The 21,028-nt window shown below is 36.8% G+C and overlaps 3 protein-coding genes across 3 annotated transcripts; 2 read left to right on the forward strand and 1 right to left on the reverse strand.

Annotated features, from left to right (window-relative positions):
* The first annotated feature begins 401 nt into the window (after positions 1 to 401).
* LOC133863657 (acidic endochitinase-like) lies at positions 402 to 1,458 on the forward strand. Its single transcript, XM_062299697.1, has one exon. The coding sequence runs from the start codon at positions 438 to 440 to the stop codon at positions 1,329 to 1,331; it is 894 nt and encodes a 297-aa protein (XP_062155681.1). The 5' UTR covers positions 402 to 437; the 3' UTR covers positions 1,332 to 1,458.
* Positions 1,459 to 15,169: 13,711 nt separating this feature from the next.
* Positions 15,170 to 17,217, forward strand: LOC133862433 (delta(8)-fatty-acid desaturase 2). Its single transcript, XM_062298251.1, has 2 exons — positions 15,170 to 15,317; positions 15,463 to 17,217. Exon 2 carries the CDS (start codon positions 15,488 to 15,490, stop codon positions 16,829 to 16,831), a length of 1,344 nt encoding a protein of 447 aa, XP_062154235.1. The 5' UTR covers positions 15,170 to 15,317; positions 15,463 to 15,487; the 3' UTR covers positions 16,832 to 17,217.
* A 1,639-nt stretch (positions 17,218 to 18,856) lies between these two features.
* On the reverse strand, positions 18,857 to 19,998 carry LOC133862434 (hevamine-A-like). The gene has a single exon (XM_062298252.1). It carries the CDS (start codon positions 19,936 to 19,938, stop codon positions 19,042 to 19,044), a length of 897 nt encoding a protein of 298 aa, XP_062154236.1. The 5' UTR covers positions 19,939 to 19,998; the 3' UTR covers positions 18,857 to 19,041.
* Between the last annotated feature and the right edge of the window lie 1,030 nt (positions 19,999 to 21,028).

The following is a 21,028-nucleotide window of genomic DNA, read 5'->3' on the forward strand; positions in this document are numbered from 1 at the left end:
TTTTCCACATCCTTCAATGCTAAGTCAAGAGAAAGTAATCTACTTTTTCACACTATATTTTCACACTTAATGGTTAATGTGGCATGTTTTTAGTGATCAACACTTTTACTTTTATAAATAATTAATATAAAAATACACTCAAAAAATGTTATATCGACCGATATAAAACTGGTGTGATAATCTAATATGAAGAGTAGCGTTAATTTCTCTTGACTAATTAGCATTAAAGGATGTGGAAATTTGTGTAGATTTCCAATGAGTCGCCTGCCTTTGTTCACAACCATTGAAATGAAGCAGAATTAGTGGGGCCGGCTGGAAAACCACTCTCACTTTGCAAACACACAGAATTTGACCAGTAAGTGATCTGAACACTATTTTCCTATCCTATATATACAAGATGTGCTTCTCCGAACACCACAAGCAAAATCTACTGCACTATGGCATCAAATTCAGCAATCTCACAAGCTTTCCTGTTATCATTAATTTCAATTCTAGTGGTTGGAACTGAAGCTGGTGGAATCGCAATCTACTGGGGTCAGAATGGAAATGAGGGTAGCTTGGCACAAACTTGTGCCACAGGTAAGTATGCCTTCGTTAACATAGCTTTCCTTCCAACCTTTGGCAACGGTCAAAAACCAGTCATCAACCTTGCTGGCCACTGTAATCCAAACAGTAATGGCTGCACCAGATTAAGCTCTGACATAAAATCATGTCAAGCAAAAGGAATTAAGGTGATGCTCTCTCTTGGAGGAGGAGCAGGGAGCTACTCCCTTTCTTCAACTGACGATGCTAGACAAGTTGCAGACTATCTTTGGAATAACTTCTTGGGGGGACAGTCCTCATCTCGCCCTCTTGGAGATGCTGTTTTGGATGGAATTGACTTCGATATTGAAGGAGGAACAACCCAACACTGGGATGAGCTTGCAAGGTATCTCTCTGCATACAGCAAACAGGGAAAGAAAGTATATTTAACAGCAGCCCCTCAGTGCCCTTTCCCTGATGAATGGATGGGAGGTGCCCTTAAGACAGGCCTATTTGATTATGTATGGGTGCAGTTCTATAACAACCCTCCATGCCAGTACACATCAGGTAGTATTGACAAACTTGTAAATGCATGGAAGCAATGGAATTCAATTCCTGCCACCAAAATTTTCTTAGGACTTCCTGCAGCACCTAAAGCAGCTGGAAGTGGCTTCATTCCTGTTGCTGATCTAACTTCTAAAGTGCTTCCGGCCATTAAAGGTTCTGCCAAGTATGGAGGTGTGATGCTGTGGTCTAAATTCTATGATGATCAGACAGGATACAGTTCTTCCATCAAGAGCAGCGTCTAGAAATCTGAATACCCTCTAATTCGATGCATGTGATAGTCTAAAAATGGAAGATTTCCTACATCTTCCATATGTATTTTCTCCACGGCTATATAATGCCACGAATAAAAATATGCATCTGTTTGGACCATCTATTCATCTCTTTAACCAACGTTTATTTATTTATTTTAAAAAAAAAAATCATTAACGAACAATGCAAAGCACTCAAAATTATTTTTACATGTATATCAAATCTAAACGCTTTTACAAGCAAAATCAAAAATCAAAAACTTTAACAAACAACTCAATGTTATTTTTACATTTACATCAAATCAAAACACTTTTTCAAACAACAATTTGATATGAGTATATTACTAATCAATTAATTATCCATAGGTGATGGGCATTCTAGTCTAGCCCAACAAAATATAATTTAGGGCCATTAGGGGCTTATTATCCCACTCACCAAGCCCAGGCCAAACAACTAGTATAGTGGCCTAACCTGCCTTAAATTGCATTTATATTTTCAATCCTAACTCCTAAGATTAGAATAGTTTTGAATATGGTATAATAAGTTTACTGGTTTGACTGTTGAGTCAATGGTGCAACCGCTGATTCAATAGTTAATTCTATTAAATATATGTGTAAATAAATTAATTAAAGAATATATTAAAAAAAATGTAGAAAAAAGTTGATCAACGGGTACTCGATCCAACCATTAATATGCAAGTATACTATCAGCACTGTTTTAGTTTGATTTGAGTTTATTATTAGGGAACCCACCCCTTTTTCATTTATACGATCGTCCACTTCTTCTATCACAAGTGGAAAGGATCTTCCCATGTAATCATTTTCCTTATTCAATTAGAAAAATAAAAAATATATATATATATATACACATGCAAGTATATTACATATTTGAAATTAATAAAAATTGACAAAAAAATAAAAAAACGGTTGTAGTTTGATCTTTGAGAATTAGGCAAAAAGAGCCTTAGAGCTGATCCTTTTAGAGGAAAGGATGAGGTTGAAGAAAAAATGATCCAGAAAAAGCCTGAGATTTATTTCTAGTATTGTGGAGGTAAGTAAAACAAGTATTTAAACCTAAATTTTAAATTGGGTTTTATCTATTGGATTGCTTAATTGCTTAAACAAAAACAATAGATATCTATGGACTTCCTTATTTATACTGTATATTACAATAGTTAGAGGTTTTCTTCTCATAATTTACTTATAATTAATAATTTGTTATAGAGATTGAAATTGTTTTTGGCCTTTTGAACAATTGTGCATTTGGGATTTCGTGGCCCGAAATTTACTTGGAATAATGGGCGGACAGATCATAGCTTTACAAAGAAAAGACTAGACAGAGCTGTGGCAAACAAGGAGTTGTGTGATTTCTTTGGTGAAGCTGTTGTACAAGTGATGGCTGACAGAAGCTCTTATCATAATCCTATTTTCATCTCCTTTAACCCAGCTGGGGCTCACAGAAGGTATAAGGACAACACTTTTCGTTGTGAGGCCAGTTGGGCCCTGCATGCAGATTATAGAAAGGTTATCAAAACAACTTGACAGGAAAGGCCTCGACATGGAGATGCGTGGAGGGTTGTACAAGGGAAGCCCACAAGATGTCAAAACACACTTCAGCGATGGGTGCGAAAAACTGTGAAAACAATGGCGGAGATTGTCAAACAAAAAACAAAGAAGCTGGCTAAGGGACAACAGCAGGATGGGCCAACAGATGTAGCAGGTATAAAACTCCTTCAAAAGGAGTTGCATGTAATTATGGAGCAGGGGGATTTAAAATGGAAACAAAGAGCGAAAGAGAATTGGCTTAAAGATGGAGACCGCAATAAGTAGTACTTCCTTGCTTGCGCAAATAGAGGAAAAAAGGTAACTTGATATCACAAATCCTGGATGAAAACGGTCAATTGTACACTTGTAATGATGATATTGTTAGAGGTTTTGTCCAATACTATCAGCATTTATTTACTACAGCAGCACCGAATAACATTGGTGCATGCACCCATGCAGTTAAAAGCACAGTGAGCCCAGAGATGAATTCGCAGTTCCTTTCTGTATTTACTGTGGAAGAAGTCGGTCACGTTTTGAGTCAGATGGAACCGCTAAAAGCCCCTGGGCTCGATGGATTTATGTCTGGTTTTTATCAGCAAAACTGGGCCACAGTTGGTGGGGAGGTATTTACAGCTGTCCTTAGCTTTCTAAATTATGGAAATTCCGATGAGACGATCAATGCCACCAATATAACACTTATCCCCGAGGTGAAGAAACCAACATATGTCTCGGAATTCTAGCCTATTGCTCTCTATAATGTGATCTACAAATTGATAGCTAAGGTGTTAGCTAACAAATTAAAAAGGGTTTACCCCAATGTTATTTCGGCGAATCAGAGCGCTTTCATCTCTGAACGATTGATTTCTGATAACATTTTTGCAGCTTATGAGACGCTTCATTCTATGCAAACCAGATTGTGAGGCAAAGTGGGGTATATAGGTAATAAATTAGATATGAATAAAGCATATGATCGGGTGGAATGAGATTTCCTATAAGCGGTAATGCAAAGAATGGGTTTTGCGAATAAGTGGATCAGTTTACTCATGACTTGTATCCATACGGTTTCCTATGCTATTGTGGTGAATGGTCAACCTGTGGGAAGAATTACACCGTCCAGGGGAATCAGACAATGGAATCCTATGTTTCCTTATTTATTCCTGATGTGCGCCGAGGCATGGAGCTCTCTTCTTCATCATGCTGAATCCTCTTAAGTATTTTTCAAGTGTTCCAACATCTAAAAGGGATCCCCACCTTAGCCATCTATTCTTTGCAGATGACAATCTATTATTTTGTAAGGCAAATTCAATGGAGTGGCGCAAATTGATGAGACTGCTAGAAAAGTATGAAGGTGCATCTGATTAGAAGCTTAACAAGGCAAAAACTTCCATATTTTTTAGCAGGAATACAAGTTCAGCTCGACAGCAAGAGATTTCCCTGTTATCTGGCTTTCCAGCCGCAAATTGGTATGAGAAGTATCTGGGAACCAACTTTAGTAGGTAAGTCTCGATTTAAGGCCTTCAAGAGTATCAAAGATAGAGTCTGGCGTCTACACACTTGGAAGGTTAAATTCCTTGCACAAGCCGAGAAAGAGATTCTTCTGAAAGCTGTGATCCAAGCTATTCCAATGTTTAACATGAGTATCTTCCAACTTCCACTTGATCTTTGCAAAGAAATTAATGGAATGATGCAGAAATTTTGGTTGGACCACCTGGAGAACAAGGCTAAGATGCATTGGATGAGCTAGGAACGAATGGGGATCTCAAAGAATCAAGGAGGTTTAGGGTTTAGAGATTTGGTGTGCTTCAACAAAGCTCTTCTGGCCAAACAATGTTGGAGACTTTTGAAGAACCCTAATTCACTAGCTGCTCAAATCATTAAGGCAAAATACTATCCACAATCCTCAATTATGGAGGCCACTTTGGGTACACGACTATCATTTGCATGAAGAAGCCTGATGGTTGCATATGGTGTACTGAAAAATGGGCTAGTATGGAAGGTGGGAGACGGAAGGTATATTCGCATATGGGGCGACAAATGAATTCCGATCCCAATATCTTACTCAATTCAATCCCCACCACGAATTTTACCAGTGGATGCCAAAGTGGTAGAGCTCATAGATCAAGATACTAAGTGATAGAATACAACCCTTATTAATGGAATATTCTAAGAGGGGGAGGCTCACACTATATGCCAAACCCCGTTATGTCCTATGTTGATAAAGGATTCCCTCATTTGGCACAGGACATCAAGTGGAGAATTTTCAGTTCGCAATGCGTATCATGTGAAGAAGGATTTGCAAGCCATTCGTCGTAGTGGAAGATTTCAAAAAGATGATGAGAATTTATTTTGGAATCTCAAAATACCCAATGCAAGTAAAATGTTTATGTGGAGGGCTTGTACCGATCTTCTTCCCGCTAAGAAGAATCTATTAAGACGTGGTGCAGTCCCTGATGCCCTTTGTCCAATTTGCACAAGAGAAGAGAAATTTTCCAGCATACTCGTTGAAGCTGTCCTTCGGCTCAAAATAAATGGGGATACGTACCAAAAAAGATTCAAAAAGGTATAGAAGGGGGGCATAATTTTATCCAACTTTTTGAGTACCTTATAGAACGTTGTGACTTGCAGTAAATAGAGCTCATGGTGGTTGTGGCTCAAAAAATATGGTTTTGTAGAAATAGGGTGGTGCATGGAGAAAGCGTTTATTCACCCTAGCTCAACAACTATTTCGAGAAGCAAGTTTGACTCTTGATGAATTGTCAGCAGTTCTATCCCTACAGAGTCTTCCCTTTTATGGCAGAACCCTCCCACAAGTATGTATAAAGTTAATTGTTATGCAACTATTGATTAAAAGAACGGGCGGATTGGAATTGGAATTGTTGTTTGTGATCATGACAGTGTCGTTCTAGCTGGACGCAATGCTACAAAGAATGTTATGGTTGAACTTGTTGTCGTTGAAGCTTTGGCAACTTTTTATGTTATGGATTTGTGTAAGGAACTGAGCTTTATGAATATTATATTGGAGGGAGACGCCCGCCAATCATGAATGAAATCCAAATTGGCTCGAGTCAATTGAGATCTTGAAGTATTGACGAAAATGATTATTATTATTATTATTTTTTTTTAAGTTGTAAAATTTTTGAGAGTATTTATTTACATATTAATAGTAGAGATCCTCTTTTAACCAAATTCGAGTAAAGGAAACTTCCTCAAATCTGTTTTACACCCCGCACGTTGTGGTAAGTGAGCAAATTGAAGTCGTTGAAAGCGACACATGTCCAAAAAAGAGTGGAGCCAGACGAGAAAGTTCTCCATTTTGCTGCCTCGGCGGACCCTACGACAACCAGTGTAATTTTGAGGTCTACGAAGAATAAATAGGGTCCCACACGAGGCAGTTGCCATGTGCGTGCACCGTAGACTGAGCTTTTTTTTTTTATTTTGACAAGTCATTGTTTTTTTTTTTTTTTTTTGGTCTATTGTTTGTGGAATCCAATTTAAATCCTGAATAATAAACCAATAATTATTTTTTATTTTTCTGAGTTTGACAAATGTGGTCTTGCTGAATAGTCTCTAGTCGTCAATGAGGTGCTTCTTCTTCTATTGTCTACAACCAATTTCGACCGGACCAAGTCTGTACGAGAAGCTTCAGGAAACTTCGGGACGAGCCTATTGCTAAAGGACAAAAACAAACCGGTTTATAAATTTTTTTTTACAACTCACTTATAAAATTAATACATATTTTTTAACATATAAAAAATACATATTATTTTAATAAATGTATTTTTTTTCTTTTTTATATGTCAAAAAAAAAAAATTCGAATTAATGACTTCGATTTCGTAAAACATAATTTTCAATCGACTGAACTATCCTTACAAATAATAATTATACGTTTTACATAATTTTTTTAATAATATTAATAAAATAATATATAATCTTCACATACTTAAAGAAAGATATATATCAAACTTTTATATATATATAGTACGAATTTCCTATCAACTTTTAGGAAATTTCTGTACAAAAATATCCTACCTAATACGCTAATTAATGCCTAGTTGCTGAATAATTTTTCCTAGTCGATTAGCAAGTTGAAACGCGCTCCCAATAAGCCATCAATGAGGAAGGCAACTAAAGTAGGAGTGGTCCCCAGTGGTAGAATTGCGTGGTCGTGGTCGTGACTCGTGGCACATGGGAGCCTCTCACATTGCCGGTCAAGTGTCAAGTGGATTAAAACGCGTGATTTGTACGGATGTGATGCGACCGCCTCGCACAAATATCCAGAGCAATGTGGGGCCTCACGCTGCTCAGAGATAGTAGAGAATCTTTTATTGGTCATATACCATTGAAAATAAAAAAATATATACCGCTCACTTTTTTTAAAATCAACTTTCAAATAATAGAATGCCGGTGCCGATTGCCAAACATGGAATTGGCCGTTTCTCAACGTGGTTTCCACTAACCAATATGATTTTCTTTTCTTTTATTTTATGCCAATTGGGTTTGTTATTATAAGCTATATACTTTCATAGTTCCTATAATAATAATTATTATTATTGTTATTGAATAATTGTAGCTTTTTTAGCTGAATACCACTTTCCAATAAATAAAGAGACAATGCGTATATTTAGGAGATACAAATCAACACTTTTGACCCGTATACCACAAAAATTAAGATTCTCAATCTTAATCCAAATAGCGAAGAGTTGATTGGGATCCATATTCCTTGTAATACTCAATGTTGTAGAAGCTGCGTGGGATTGTTTGAGTGCGATTTTTTTTTTATTATATTCTATTACTTTTTACTACATTTAAAATTGTGAATATTGAGAAATAGAATTGTGAATATTGAGAAAAAGTACTTTTTTAAATTATGCTTGAATGACTAGAAAATTTGAGACAAAATTAGATAAAATTTTAATATAATTTAAATTTAAAAAACCTACCTATACATGTTTTTAAAAAATAATCAAAAATAAAATGATATCCAAACATACCCTATATCTTCCAATACAAACTGACATTAATACAAATTAATCACAAGTTACTAAGTTAATGCTCCATAGGTTATAGACTCCTGAGATCTTCAATAGGAGACATAAACTCATTGGCGAGTTTGCATCCATCTCTTAACCTGCAACAGAATCTATGTAATTGTAGGGTTATTACAAATACATAAGCAGATTAATCGGTCAAAGATCTTAATAAATATCAAAATCATTCTTCTTATTATGAGCATACTTTTAGAGTGCATCTCTACTCGTGATTATAATAACAGTTGTTAAAGTAATGATTATATGATTAAATTTGTATCTTTTTATCATTTTAAGTTTTTGGAGATAATCATTTAATAACAAGTATATTTAACTTTTTTATAAAAATAAGTGTCTTTTTATATAAAATCATAACCGATAAAATAAGTACCGTAAATAAAAACTCCATTAGCTTTTCCTTGGCATTTTCTTTTAGTACATATAACCTGACGCCCACTTTATTACGTATCTTATTATTTTTTTTAATGCACTTCTTATTCTTGTTTTTATTCTCAGCACCAAGACTAGTTCTCGCGCTGGCTCCTGGCACCCACACTTAATTACGTGTATTATTCTTTTAATGCAACATGTATGTATTAAGTCTCGTGATCATGATGCATGACATATTTACAAATTTTAAATATCTTGTGATCATGGCACGGCGGTGGCGCGGTAGTCCATGCCTGATATCATGCACGTGAGTGCATGGCCACTAATATGATAGCATAGGCATAATCCTAGGTATTATTTTATTAACTAAATTCTCATTATTTATTTCAAAAAAGTAAAGGTAAATCTATGTACGTCCTCATATTGTCATTAAGGTAGTAACCGTAATATGATTGCATATTTACGTAATCACACTCCTATTAGTGCATTATGACATCATAATATTTACTCATATTTTTATACGTACCGAGCATTACTACAACATATATATATATATATATATATATATATATATATATATATATATCTCAAGAATTATAACAACACTACTTTAAAATTTTCAATTAATTTCACTCACGCATTACAATAAGGCTATTATAATTGTTTTTCTATAATAAATTGAATATATCAGCATTATATGAAAATATAGACATACACATAATCGAATGCAACGATGAGAATAACTCATTGAACCATTTTGTAAAAGTTGTCTTCCAGAGTTCCTAAACACTATATATTCACCAAGCATCGCATCAACAACTCCACCCTCTCTCTCTTGCTCTCACTTTCTTTTTATTTCATCTAAAAATAAATAAATTTAGACTCTTAAGTAATCTCAACCGAACAATTAATCAAATATGTAAAGCAATAAAAAGAATTAACACAGATATTTAATTACGAAGTGAAAACTCTTTGTACCAATGAGAAAAATCGTTCCGGAACAACTAAATTCAGGAAATCAATTATAAAAAAAAAAATAGCTAATTACAAGAAATTCATACTCATAATCTTTTGTAGACTCACTCTCTTGAATTATAACAAACGCCTACTTGTCTGCCTCTCTTCTAGACTCTTCTGGAGAGTTCTTCTATTGATTCCATCATTGGAGCTATTCTCCAGTTAGACTTCAATGGTTGAATGGTTGAACAATAAATACATGAAACACTTTAAGAGAGATACATATAAATGTTTATGCGTAATAAACCTTATCTTAACATAATGAAATTCTTTACAGGAATTTTTAAAGAAACACTGCCTAGAAGACCCGACCCTTTAAATAGGTTCTGAAAATCTTAAAACAAGTCAGGACTGGATTTCTAGGCGGCGATTACATATTCTCAAGAATATTTTGTTGCTGAAAATCCGAATATTTAAAAACAAATAATTATGCAGAATATTTTTCAAATCACAACTTGTTCCTTTTCTTGATAAATATTCTACAATATCCCCTTATTCAACTCTTTTATTTCTTGATTAATATTTAGCAATATTTTTTTTATTTGGCTCTTTCCTTTTTTAATTAATATTTTACAATATTTTTTTTCATTTTCACTTTGCTATTTTTTTTATTGAATAAAACAAATGAGTTTTGACACTGAATTTACCCATATTAAAAACCCAACATCCTCATTTCTCTATTTTCTCTCATATTTCTCTTTTCTTTCTCAATCTTTAGTTCCTTTTTTTTTTTTTTTTTTTTTTAACTCTCCTTTCCTGCGCACAGACTCTCACTCCCACCTCTCAGCTCTCACTTCTTTCAAGTGAAAAATTATCTTCACTTTGGCGTGAGAGAACCTTGGCCCCTTGCACGTGGGACGCATGTCCCACATGCATTTTAGGGGGACCCAAGTCCTGCCACTTGCTGGGGCGCCAGCTGGGCTCTACTGACTCTTTTCTTTTTCTTTTTTTTTTTGGAAGATGATCGACACAAAATTTTACGAGGCCCAGATCTCTTCAAGGAGAATTGATTAAACGGTCCCCCCTCCCCCTTGATTTTTTTCTTTTTTTTTTTCTTATCGATTGAAATTGATTTTTTTAATATTAAAAGGAGGAGATAGGACGTCCCCTCTCTATCAATTCTTCTCTTCAAGATGAATGTTTTGACGTGCAATGCAAAGCGGTTTGAGTTCATTAGTCCTAAATTTCAAGGTCCTGATAATTGTTAAAATGTCTTCTATTGATAAGATTAATTTGATTTGGGTTTTTTTATAAATTATAGATATTAATTTTTTTTTTAAGACGTCTTTTGAGAGTAAGTTAGGCTCATCAAACTTTTACATAATATCATAACAGATTTCTTAGACGATGATGAAACTTTCCCTCTTGATGTTGAACTTGTGTTTAGTTAAAAGTTGTCATACGTGATTGCTTGTTAAAGTATCTTACGTCGCTAAAATATACATGATTTGGGCACTTTATAAATCATGTACACTCTTCTTCTCTTAAAATGTCTTTTAAAAGTGAATAAGGCTTACAAACTTTTCCGATAATTTAAGTTCAATTTTCATTTTTTATTTAATTTGGCCCGTAAATGAACTCCAATCAAATCTAAATTTTGGTAATTTTTTCATTGAAAAATTCACCCGAATTAACCTTTAATTTTAGAGTCGCACTCTTTTTGATGTGAAATGGTAATAAAAATGATAATATTTTATTATCATTTATTTTCCACTTTAATATTTTTCTATGATAATTGATTTTTCTCATGTATTACTTCATTCCATAAATTTCAAATATAGCCTCTCAAAACTTTTCTTATTTTTATACAACCTTGTCACTCTAAGAGAGAGAAGGTCTGTATTTTCTAGTGAGAGAGAGTAAACCCAGTTGAGATCTGTTTCGCCGGGGGGGGGGGGAGGCTCCATGTCTCCCCCTCCTGGTGCTAGTGTTCCCCTGGCCGTTAGGGCATGGGGTTTTTGTCTCCTAGCCTTGGCTGTAGGAGTTTTTGTTCTTCCCAGTGTTTGTACCGGTGGAGGTTGTGGGTTTTTTCCTTTTTTCTGTTTCTGTTGTTTTCTTGTGGCAAACAGTGATTCCAAGTGCTGGCCCGTGAAGAACGGTTGGTGTTGGAGGATTTCCGGTGGAGTTTCGTTTCAACGCCAGATCTATCAACCTCGGCTGGTTATTCTTCAGCAAGAACTTTCCTAAGGCGATGGTCGACCTCTTCTGGTCAGGATGGTCTTTTTTCGAGGCTGTGCTGTTCGTCCATGGTCGGTTGTGACCTGCACGCGCCGACGTTTCAGTTCTTATGCTTTTGCGTGTGTGGGCTACAACTGTTTTCTCCGATCTCGGAAGATGCCGATCTCAGCTTGTGGAAGTCGTCTATTGCCTGGAAGGTTCCCGGCGAGGGGGCGTGTTTTACATGCGCCATCTCCGGCAGTCGTTTCTTGCCGGTGTCTGCTGTCTGGGTTCTGTTTGTATTTGTTCTGTTTGTGTTGGTGTTCATTTGTACATTCCAGCTTGTTAATCACAGTCTACCGGTGGGTAGCTGCTTCAAACCAGGTTTTCCTGGTTTTGTGTTCAGAGATTCTTCATCTCTGTTCACTTCGACGGCCTTCCGGCCCTGTTTCTGTTTAGATTTGTTATTGGTGCCTTGTTTGTATTGTTCTCTTCTCTGGCTTGTACCCCTTTCGGGGAGTTGTTCTTTTGGATTGAATGGAAGAAGAAAACGGCACTGTTCAAAAAAAAAAAAAATATAGCCTCTCAAAAGCACGTATTTGTCCAATTAATAATATATTACTTAGTAAAATATAATTAAGACTGGTAAATATAAATGAATATTTATTTTCATAAATATTCTCACACTTCCTAAATAATCCAAGCATTATTATTTACTCTTAAATTTCTAAATTAATACTTTTATATTTGAAAGTTAAAATTCAGGGTGTTATAGGTGTGTATTGTCATATATTAGTAGCCCAATCGAATTCGACCTATGGTGGCCCACGCTACTAAAAAAGTCGTAATGGTAACCCATCGGTACATGATGCGCATGTCACAAAACAACTATTAGATCCAAGACCAAACATAATGATAAACCTCTTTGAACATAGAGCTAGCCATTATAATAATAAGTTCATGCACGTTATTCCAAACATACTAGCGTACCATGTCATACGATGTAATTTATTATTCACTGTCTTTTACATTAATGCATTTACAAACTCATTATTTTCATCATCTTGTTATTCATCGTTCATTTTTCACAAAATAAAGTTTACATCAATCTAAAATGTATTGCATGTGAGTTATAAACATGCATGTTTAATATATAAAATAATAATGCTATGCAGAAAAGTAATAATAAGTATCCACATGAGTTTTACTAACTTGAGACATATGGTCCACCCAAAAAATTCTCATGAGGCTTTAGACTTTGAAATCTGCGAAACGACCTTATGTAGTCATAGATTTAAAGAAAAAAACCCTTAAACCTAAATTGGGGTCAAAATAGTCAATATGCCTTGCCGTTGATCGTTCGAGTATAATGCCGAACGTTCAACAAGGAGACAACTGAAACTCAACTATACTTTGATTTGTTGATGATGCTAAAGTTAATGACAGAGAGTGTAATGACGAATTGCATTCAAATGGATCACATATCAAAATTGTTATTTCTAGCCTTTTAGGCTTCTGGCTAGGGGTTTTATTCCTCTCTTTTAATTAAAGATTGAATTTAATTAAACGAGTCGTGTCGTGTCGCTTATTTGAATGAATCGTGTCAGAATTAAGGAATTTAACCTGTTTAGATAAACGGTTCATGTTATAATTTATCATTAACGAGTTGACGGGTCAAGCAGGTCGACGCAAACCCGGCATGCAAACCTAGATCCCCAGCCCTAGTTGACCAACATACAATCATAAATTCCGAACGAGATTTTATTGGGTAATTGGCCAAAATATAGCCATAGACCTATATCAAACTACTTGGGGCAAATTGATCAATATGTGGCCATGTACCCCTGACCAACACTGCATAATGGGCAGCCAGAATAGGGCCATGAATGAGGAATCCCGCAACAAGCCATTGAATAAACGACTGCCTATATATTGGCATCTCTCGAAGGGCATCAATGAATTCGGCCATCTGACTCAAGTGTTCGAAGTCAGGCATATTGTCACAAATAGCCTCACAAAGGCAGCCGTTGTATGTCCTTGAGTGACGAGGACAACGAACCATGTTCAAGCTCAATGCAAAAGGGGCAGGAGTACCCCTCTCTCACCTGCCCAAAATGGCCCTATCACGAGCCATGGTGCCTCAGTACCGTTGATCCAAAAGATTGGCATGAGTGTTGGGCTTGATTCTCTTTTCTATTAAGAACTCATGCCCAAATTCAAAAGGTGCCCCAAAATATTTGAATAATTATCTATCTTTAATCTTAGAAAAATTATGTTGCAACAACCCTTTCGTGTTTTTATATATTTTTACGTTAACATTCCAATTTTTAATTTAATGAGAGCATTCACAATGGCTTATTTATTTCTCAATCTAAAATAGCTAACCAAAAACTGACTTTATCCAGTTTAGCTAACAAGTTTTAAAAGGCATCATCTATTCGATTATCTATTCTTAACTTTGAATCATTTAAATATTATTATTATTTTTTATTTATTTTCATATTTCTTTCCTCACCGAAACCACTAGAACTGGAATCAGCCCCAGAAACATCTAGAACCAGAGATGGACACTCAGCCCCAACAAATGGGTATGGCCTCGTCGTCAATCGCTGCCAGAAGGAAGCCCATGGAGCTAGCAGGCGTGTCCATAGAGGTCCCGAGACGGAATGAGAACTTCAAGGACGAGTCGGTTTGCGACTCGCCGGCAGTTCAGAGCGGGTTCAAGTCGCCGATGAACATAGAAATTTTCAGAAAAATTATAGCTGAACGGGGGAAGAGAGAGAGAGAGAGAGAGAGAGAGAGAGAGAGGCCATCTGGTAGGACCGTCCTTTTCGCCTTTTTCTCGGTGAACAAACAATAAAAGAATAAACATATATGTGATGTAATGTTGCACTGTTCGCAAATGAAGGCTAAATCTATTATAGCTTTTGAATAAATTAATGGAGGGCATTTTTAACACTTTTACCATCTATTTTAACCAAAAATAAATTTTACACTGTGAATGCTCTAAAATTAAAATCCTTGTCGTAAATTCAGATGTAAATAACAAAAGAAAATGAGCCATATCATTTGATGTTAATAACAAAAGAAAGACGAGGCATATCAATTTTAGTATTTTACAGTTTCTTCTGTAAAATACACGGTAAAACAATGCCAAAACGTGCCGTAAAATTTGAGAAAATGGCATTAATAATTATAAGAACATTTCTTTCACCTTTTTTCTTTGTGGCCACTACAAGCAAGTGATTATTTGAAGCAAATTTGATAAAGTCATCACGGTGATAATGACTTTTAACACATTCGAAAAAGTAAAAAGAAAAAAATCGGAAAGCTTTTAACACCTTGTTTGGCTGGCATTTGAAAATCGGTCCAAACATCAGGCATGTGAAGCACCCTTCCCAAAAATATCTCAGATACTTCAAACCAGAATGATTTTTTTTTCCTCCTGTAACCGCGTGCACGATAACTTCATCGCCTTCCCAATCTAAGCCGCCCAAGTACCTTCATCTGATACACCATGCGGGTCCCCAAACCCAAATCAATGGTCAAAAGTCAAAACCGTGAGTTAACGAAAACAACAGGTTACTCCCTTGGATAAAACCCCTAATTTCCGTGACCCGCAGGTGCACCCAACATTCTCCTCCTCAACGTTCCGTAGTTTTGATAAAACCACCACGTACGAACACGTTAACGCGTGTCTCGTTGTGAACCTCTGCTTCGCTGTACAGCCTGTACGATATATAAAACCTTCGTAGGGATAGTTGCTCTAAACCAGATTATAACGCTGAGCCCAATTGTTGTTGAAAGACAGAGAGAGAAGGAGACGAATCCAAATCAAATCAGGTATATCCCTGAAAATGGGTTTGAGGTTTTTTTCATGAAAAACCACCCCATTAATCAAAAAGGGTATTTCTTGATTTGATTTGTTTGTCTCTGTAACCAAATCTCTCCGTTTATGTTATATTTTTCGTGTTATTCTCATTCTTAGATTTGCATTGGCATCTACTAACAAAATGGAGGCGGAGAAGAAGTATGTCACCGTCGAGGAGCTCAAGAAGCACAACAAGCCAGGGGACTTGTGGATCTCCATTCAGAATAAGGTTTACGATGTCTCTGACTGGATTAAGGATCACCCTGGTGGCGACGCCCCTCTCCTCGGTTTGGCTGGCCAAGATGTCACCGACGCTTTCATAGCGTACCATCCTGGCACCGCGTGGCAATACCTCGACAGGTTCTTTACTGGGTATTATCTTAAGGATTTCAAGATCTCAGAGGTGTCCAAGGATTACAGAAAGCTTGCCGCTGAGCTTGCCAAACAGGGCTTGTTTGAAAGGAAAGGGCATGGGACTATGTACTCCCTTTTATGCATTGCTTTAATGATGTCCCTTGTTGTTTATGGTGTCTTGTGCTCTGAGAGCGTCTTGGTTCATTTGGGTTGTGGTATGTTGTTGGGTTTACTTTGGATTGAGGGTGCTTATGTGGGTCATGATTCCGGGCATTACCAAGTAATGTCAAACCCCGTATGCAACAGAGCTGCGCAAATCTTTTCTGGGAATTGCTTAACTGGGATAAGCATTGCTTGGTGGAAATGGACTCATAATGCCCACCACCTTGCTTGCAATAGCCTTGATCATGATCCCGATCTCCAACACATTCCAGTCTTTGCCGTGTCCTCAAAACTGTTTAATTCTGTAACATCCTGCTTTTATGGGAGGGAGATGAAGTTTGATTCTCTGGCTAGATTCCTAGTCAGTTACCAGCATTGGACATATTACCCAGTCTTGAGTGTTTCACGGGTTAATTTGTTTGTTCAGACACTCTTGTTGTTGTTCACTAGGAGGGGAGTACCTAATAGAGGATTGAACATATTGGGAATCCTAGTATTCTGGACCTGGTTTCCTCTCCTTGTGTCATGCCTGCCCAATTGGAGCGAGAGGGTGATGTTCGTGATGGCGAGTTTTGCTGTGACAGGGATCCAACACAATCAGTTCACTTTGAACCATTTTTCGGCGGATGTTTATCTGGGACATCCTAATGGGAATGATTGGTTTGAGAAGCAGACAGGTGGGACTTTGGATATTTCTTGCTCGCCATGGATGGATTGGTTCTTTGGTGGATTGCAGTTCCAGCTTGAGCACCATTTGTTCCCGCGATTACCGCGGGGCCAGTTGAGGAATGTTTCTCCTATTGTGGAGGCTTTATGCAAGAAGCACAACTTGCCTTACAGAAGTATGTCCTTCTGGGCTGCCAACGTATCCACCATTAGGACCCTCAGGACCGCTGCCCTACAGGCTCGCGACATGACTGGCCCTGTCCCGAAGAACTTGGTGTGGGAGGCTTTTAATACTCATGGCTGAGACAAAGGCCTTGTTTTTTGGTTGGTATTTTCATAAATTTCCCTGGCTTGTGCCTGTGCCAGTGCCAGTAGGATGACTATTACTTCCAAATTTGATATCATATCTCATATACTGTGCTTCTATTTGAGATCCAGATTTTGAGATCCAGATTTATTTTCTTTGTTTTTTTTTTTTTTTTTTTTTTCTCGTTTAAAACAATATACTAGATGATTTTCCTCCATTACCACAGAGTGCTAAGCTATGCTTGATATTTCTTCACGTTGTGGGAATTCTTAGTACCATAGTGATATTCTCTGACTGGCAGTTTTATATATTCTTCCTAGGAAATTCTACATGTTGATGAGAAGAAAGTTAATTTATTATCTAATGTTTACAGTTTTTCTTTAGCATTTTTCCTTCAATACCCTGTGTTAAGATTGATATCTCCAATTGAGCATACTTTGAAATGCTGTTGAGGTGCCAGGCTATTGGATAGTTTATATTGCAGTAAAACAGAGGACGTGCTTATTTCTTATAGATTTATATATTAGGTCAATGCATGCAGAAAAAATGGAGATAGTTGATACTGGAACCCTTTAGATATTTTTTTTTTTATGTAACTACGAGACTATCATATATCTATGCCTGACTATTGAGGAATGAGTTTTTCACGCCACATTGTATGATAAGCCCTTTGATAGCTGGTAGCACTTCTGAAGTCGCATCTATTGTTGGAAGCAACTCCTGAGCGGCTCAGGGGATGGAAGTTTCCTAAAACAGCGCTGTTGACATCTTTTTCGGATGCCTTTCCAAAATTTAACATTCCCCACAATGCCAGGGGTGTACAGCGTACTGCTATCAAAGGATTTTAACAGACTTTGAACCGAAATAACAGGACCTGTCTATCTTATTGCGGCATTCGAAAGGGTAAAGATTGTCCTTGTGTTGTCCGCACATCTGTTAAAAGGGAAAGCTTAATGTATACTGCCCTACCCTCCAATTCTTTCCCCACGTCAATCCATGGCAAGTTGAGACCTGTTTAGCATCCTTTAAGGATCTATGACAGGCTTGACAGCATTGATCCCATCTCCTCGCCTGATAGTACCACCATCACCTTCGTGCCACCTGCTTAACATAAAATTATGTAAAATCTCATGCTAGTGCACCCACAATTATCTAGATCACAATGACAGGCTAGGTTGATTATATCTCAAAAGGTGTGCGACAAGGTGCCTCTGTTCCTTTAAGACCTTCCAAGTATTAGTAGTCATTTGAAAACAGAACCCTTCTGTCGCAGCACTGGCATTTGTAAATAATGTTGGTAATTACTATCTGGACATTAACATGACACCATTTTGACTGATGGCTGTTAGAGTTGATCTACATGATAGATAAAAGTCTTATTTATATGCGATACTAGGGTTGATCTAAAGATTTCCTTCTACTTTTTTCTTCTTCTACATAGGTGTTTTCTTGTATACTAGAGTTACGTCTCTCTGCGCTTTTGATATGCATTACACTACTTATACAAAAAAAAAAAAGAAAAAGAATTCTTATTTATATGCAACAGAGTTAAACAAATGCCTTCTGCCTATACCAGACCACGCCTGATGAAATTTTCCTGTGTTTCTTATTTTCATCTTCTGTTTGCTTCCATCTCATCCTAAATATGAACTCAACTTCATCTTATGAAACTAAATGTAAACATATGTGGTCAAGTACTGAAATTCTTCTTGTTCAAATGGGAGGTTGTTGTTTAAGCATGCCATCAAGATCTGAGGGAAAAGATAACCAAAGGGAGAAGAAGGTTGATATGCATTACACTACTTATCCAAAAAAAAAAATGATTTCTTATTTATATGCAGCAGAGTTAAACAAATGCCTTCTGCCTATACCAGACCACGCGTGATGAAATTTTTCTGTGTTTCTTATTTTCATCTTCTGTTTGCTTCCATCTCATCCTAAATATCAAATTTAACTTCATCTTATGAAACTAAATGTAAACATATGTGGTCAAGTACTGAAATTCTTCTTGTTCAAATGGGAGGTTGTTATTTAAGCATGCCATCAAGATCTGAGGGAAAAGATAACCAAAGGGAGAAGAAGGTAACATTTATCACCAGTACACAATTCTGCTTATTATATTGATAGAACACAAGTGGAAGAGATACAAAAACACCCATCGAGGAAGTGATCTTGGATACAAATATCAGAGTGACCTAGCTATATATTTAGACATGGCTCTTGATGGAAGAACTATATCCAGATTGGTCGTCATAATACTTAGACCACAGCATAACACCTCCATACTTGGAAGAATCCTTAATGGCTGGAAGCACTTGGGAAGTTAGATCAGATGAAGGAATGAAGCCACTTCCAGCTGCTGTAGGAGCAGCAGGTAGTCCAAGGAAAATCTTGGCAGCAGGGATGTCTGAAGTCCACTGCTTCCATGCATCTTCCAGATTGCCAATACTTCCAGGAGTGAACTGGCAAGGAGGGTTATTGTAGAATTGGACCCAGACATAGTCGAAGAGACCAGTTTTCAGAGCACCTCCAATCCAAGCATCAGGAAAAGGACACTGTGGAGCCGCAGTCAAGTACACCTTCTTTCCCTTCTTGCTGTATCCAGAAAGGTACCTTGCCAAGTCATCCCAGTGCTGGTTGGTGCCCCCTTCAATATCAAAGTCAATTCCATCCAAAACAGCAGCACCAAGTGGGCGGGAGGAGGACTTTCCCCCCAAGAAGTTATTCCAAAGATAAGTAGCAACTTGTCTGGCATCCTCCGACGAGGTAAGGTAGTAGCTCCCCGCCCCTCCACCGATCGAAAGAATTACCTTAATGCCTTTGGCTTGACATGATTCTATGTCGGAGCTTAAGCTGGTGCAACCATTGCTGTATGGATCGCAATGGCCAGCGAGGTTAATCATAGGAGTCTGACCATTTCCAAAGGTTGGTAGGAAAGCTATATTCACAAAGTCATAGTTTCCTGTGGCACAGGTCTCTGCCAAGGTGCCCTCATTTCCATTTTGACCCCAATAGATTGCTATTCCGCCTGCATTTGAACCCATTGTCAGTGTTAGCATTACTAAGCAGAGTAATGCTGCTGAAATTGGTGACTCCAATGCCATTTTTCTGAGACCCGCTGCAATTTGAGCCACTGAGTAGTGTAGAGTTCTTCTTAAGCTCTGTTGCTTTTTTGCTTGGCTATGTTAGTGTAAAACATGCTTTATATAGAGGAATATGGCCCAATAGTGACATTCATCATCTTGTTCTCTTGCTAAAGAGTACCTGGCTGAAGGGTTAATTTCTTCTTAATTTCTTATGTTTTAATCTTAATAGTCTCTGATAAACGTACACGGTGCTGTAGATTTGAGACAATTCCCATTCTCCTTACTTTTGCCTTGTCTAGTTGTTAACTAATTTTTTTCATTTAAGGCACTTTTTTTTTTTCTTTGGAAGGCATGGGTCCCAACATGAACCATACTTAAGTTCCATATCTTGAATTATAATTTGGTGGCCTAGATTTCATTCTTTATGTTGTTTAGCATTGATTAACTAATTCTGACAATAAGATCAGTTTTGCCTCATCTTAAACCTCGTGAGGTTGTATTGTTCTCTAATAGGCTGTGACTTGTTAAATTTTTCTAAAAAGTAATGCTACTCTTTATATTTATTTATTAATATTCATTTTATATATGTTGACATGATGTGCTTTAAGTAGTTTTTTTTTAAAATAATAATAAAATAAAAAAAATTGTTGGGATGAGAAGTTACTTAAAACACGCAACATCAGCCGAATTGAAATAAGTGTGAAAAATAGCATTATACTTTGCTAAATCACGCTTTTGACTTGTCCTCTTCGTTTTCTTCAGCCCTTGTATATGGGAATATAAGAATAATTATGAAGGAATTTTCGAAGGGAAATTAAAATTATAAAATATATAAGTTCTTATAGTTTTCGATATCCAATTTGTTCCTTACAACTTTTGACTCCAGATTAGTAGTTCGTGCAAAAAAAAATAGTCAAGAATCTACTATTCGTGAGATCATGTGCCATTTTTTCTTCTATAATCGCCCTTTGAGAAGAACCGAGTCACTTATTTGACTTATTTTTTATCATTTATATGTATTTATGCACTATTTTACTTTGTGTTAGGTTTGTTGTTGGGGTGTTTATCCTTTTTTCAGTTTTAAGATTGTCAACCCGCTCTTCATTTC

Source organism: Alnus glutinosa, chromosome 3, assembly GCF_958979055.1.
Source record: "Alnus glutinosa chromosome 3, dhAlnGlut1.1, whole genome shotgun sequence".
NCBI lineage: Eukaryota > Viridiplantae > Streptophyta > Magnoliopsida > Fagales > Betulaceae > Alnus > Alnus glutinosa.

Excerpts from the sequence above, each read along its gene's own strand:
- LOC133862433 (XM_062298251.1), top strand. The coding sequence starts at position 15,488 with ATGGAGGCGGAGAAGAAGTATGTCACCGTCGAGGAGCTCAAGAAGCAC.
- LOC133862434 (XM_062298252.1), bottom strand. The coding sequence starts at position 19,938 with ATGGCATTGGAGTCACCAATTTCAGCAGCATTACTCTGCTTAGTAATG.
- LOC133863657 (XM_062299697.1), top strand. The coding sequence starts at position 438 with ATGGCATCAAATTCAGCAATCTCACAAGCTTTCCTGTTATCATTAATT.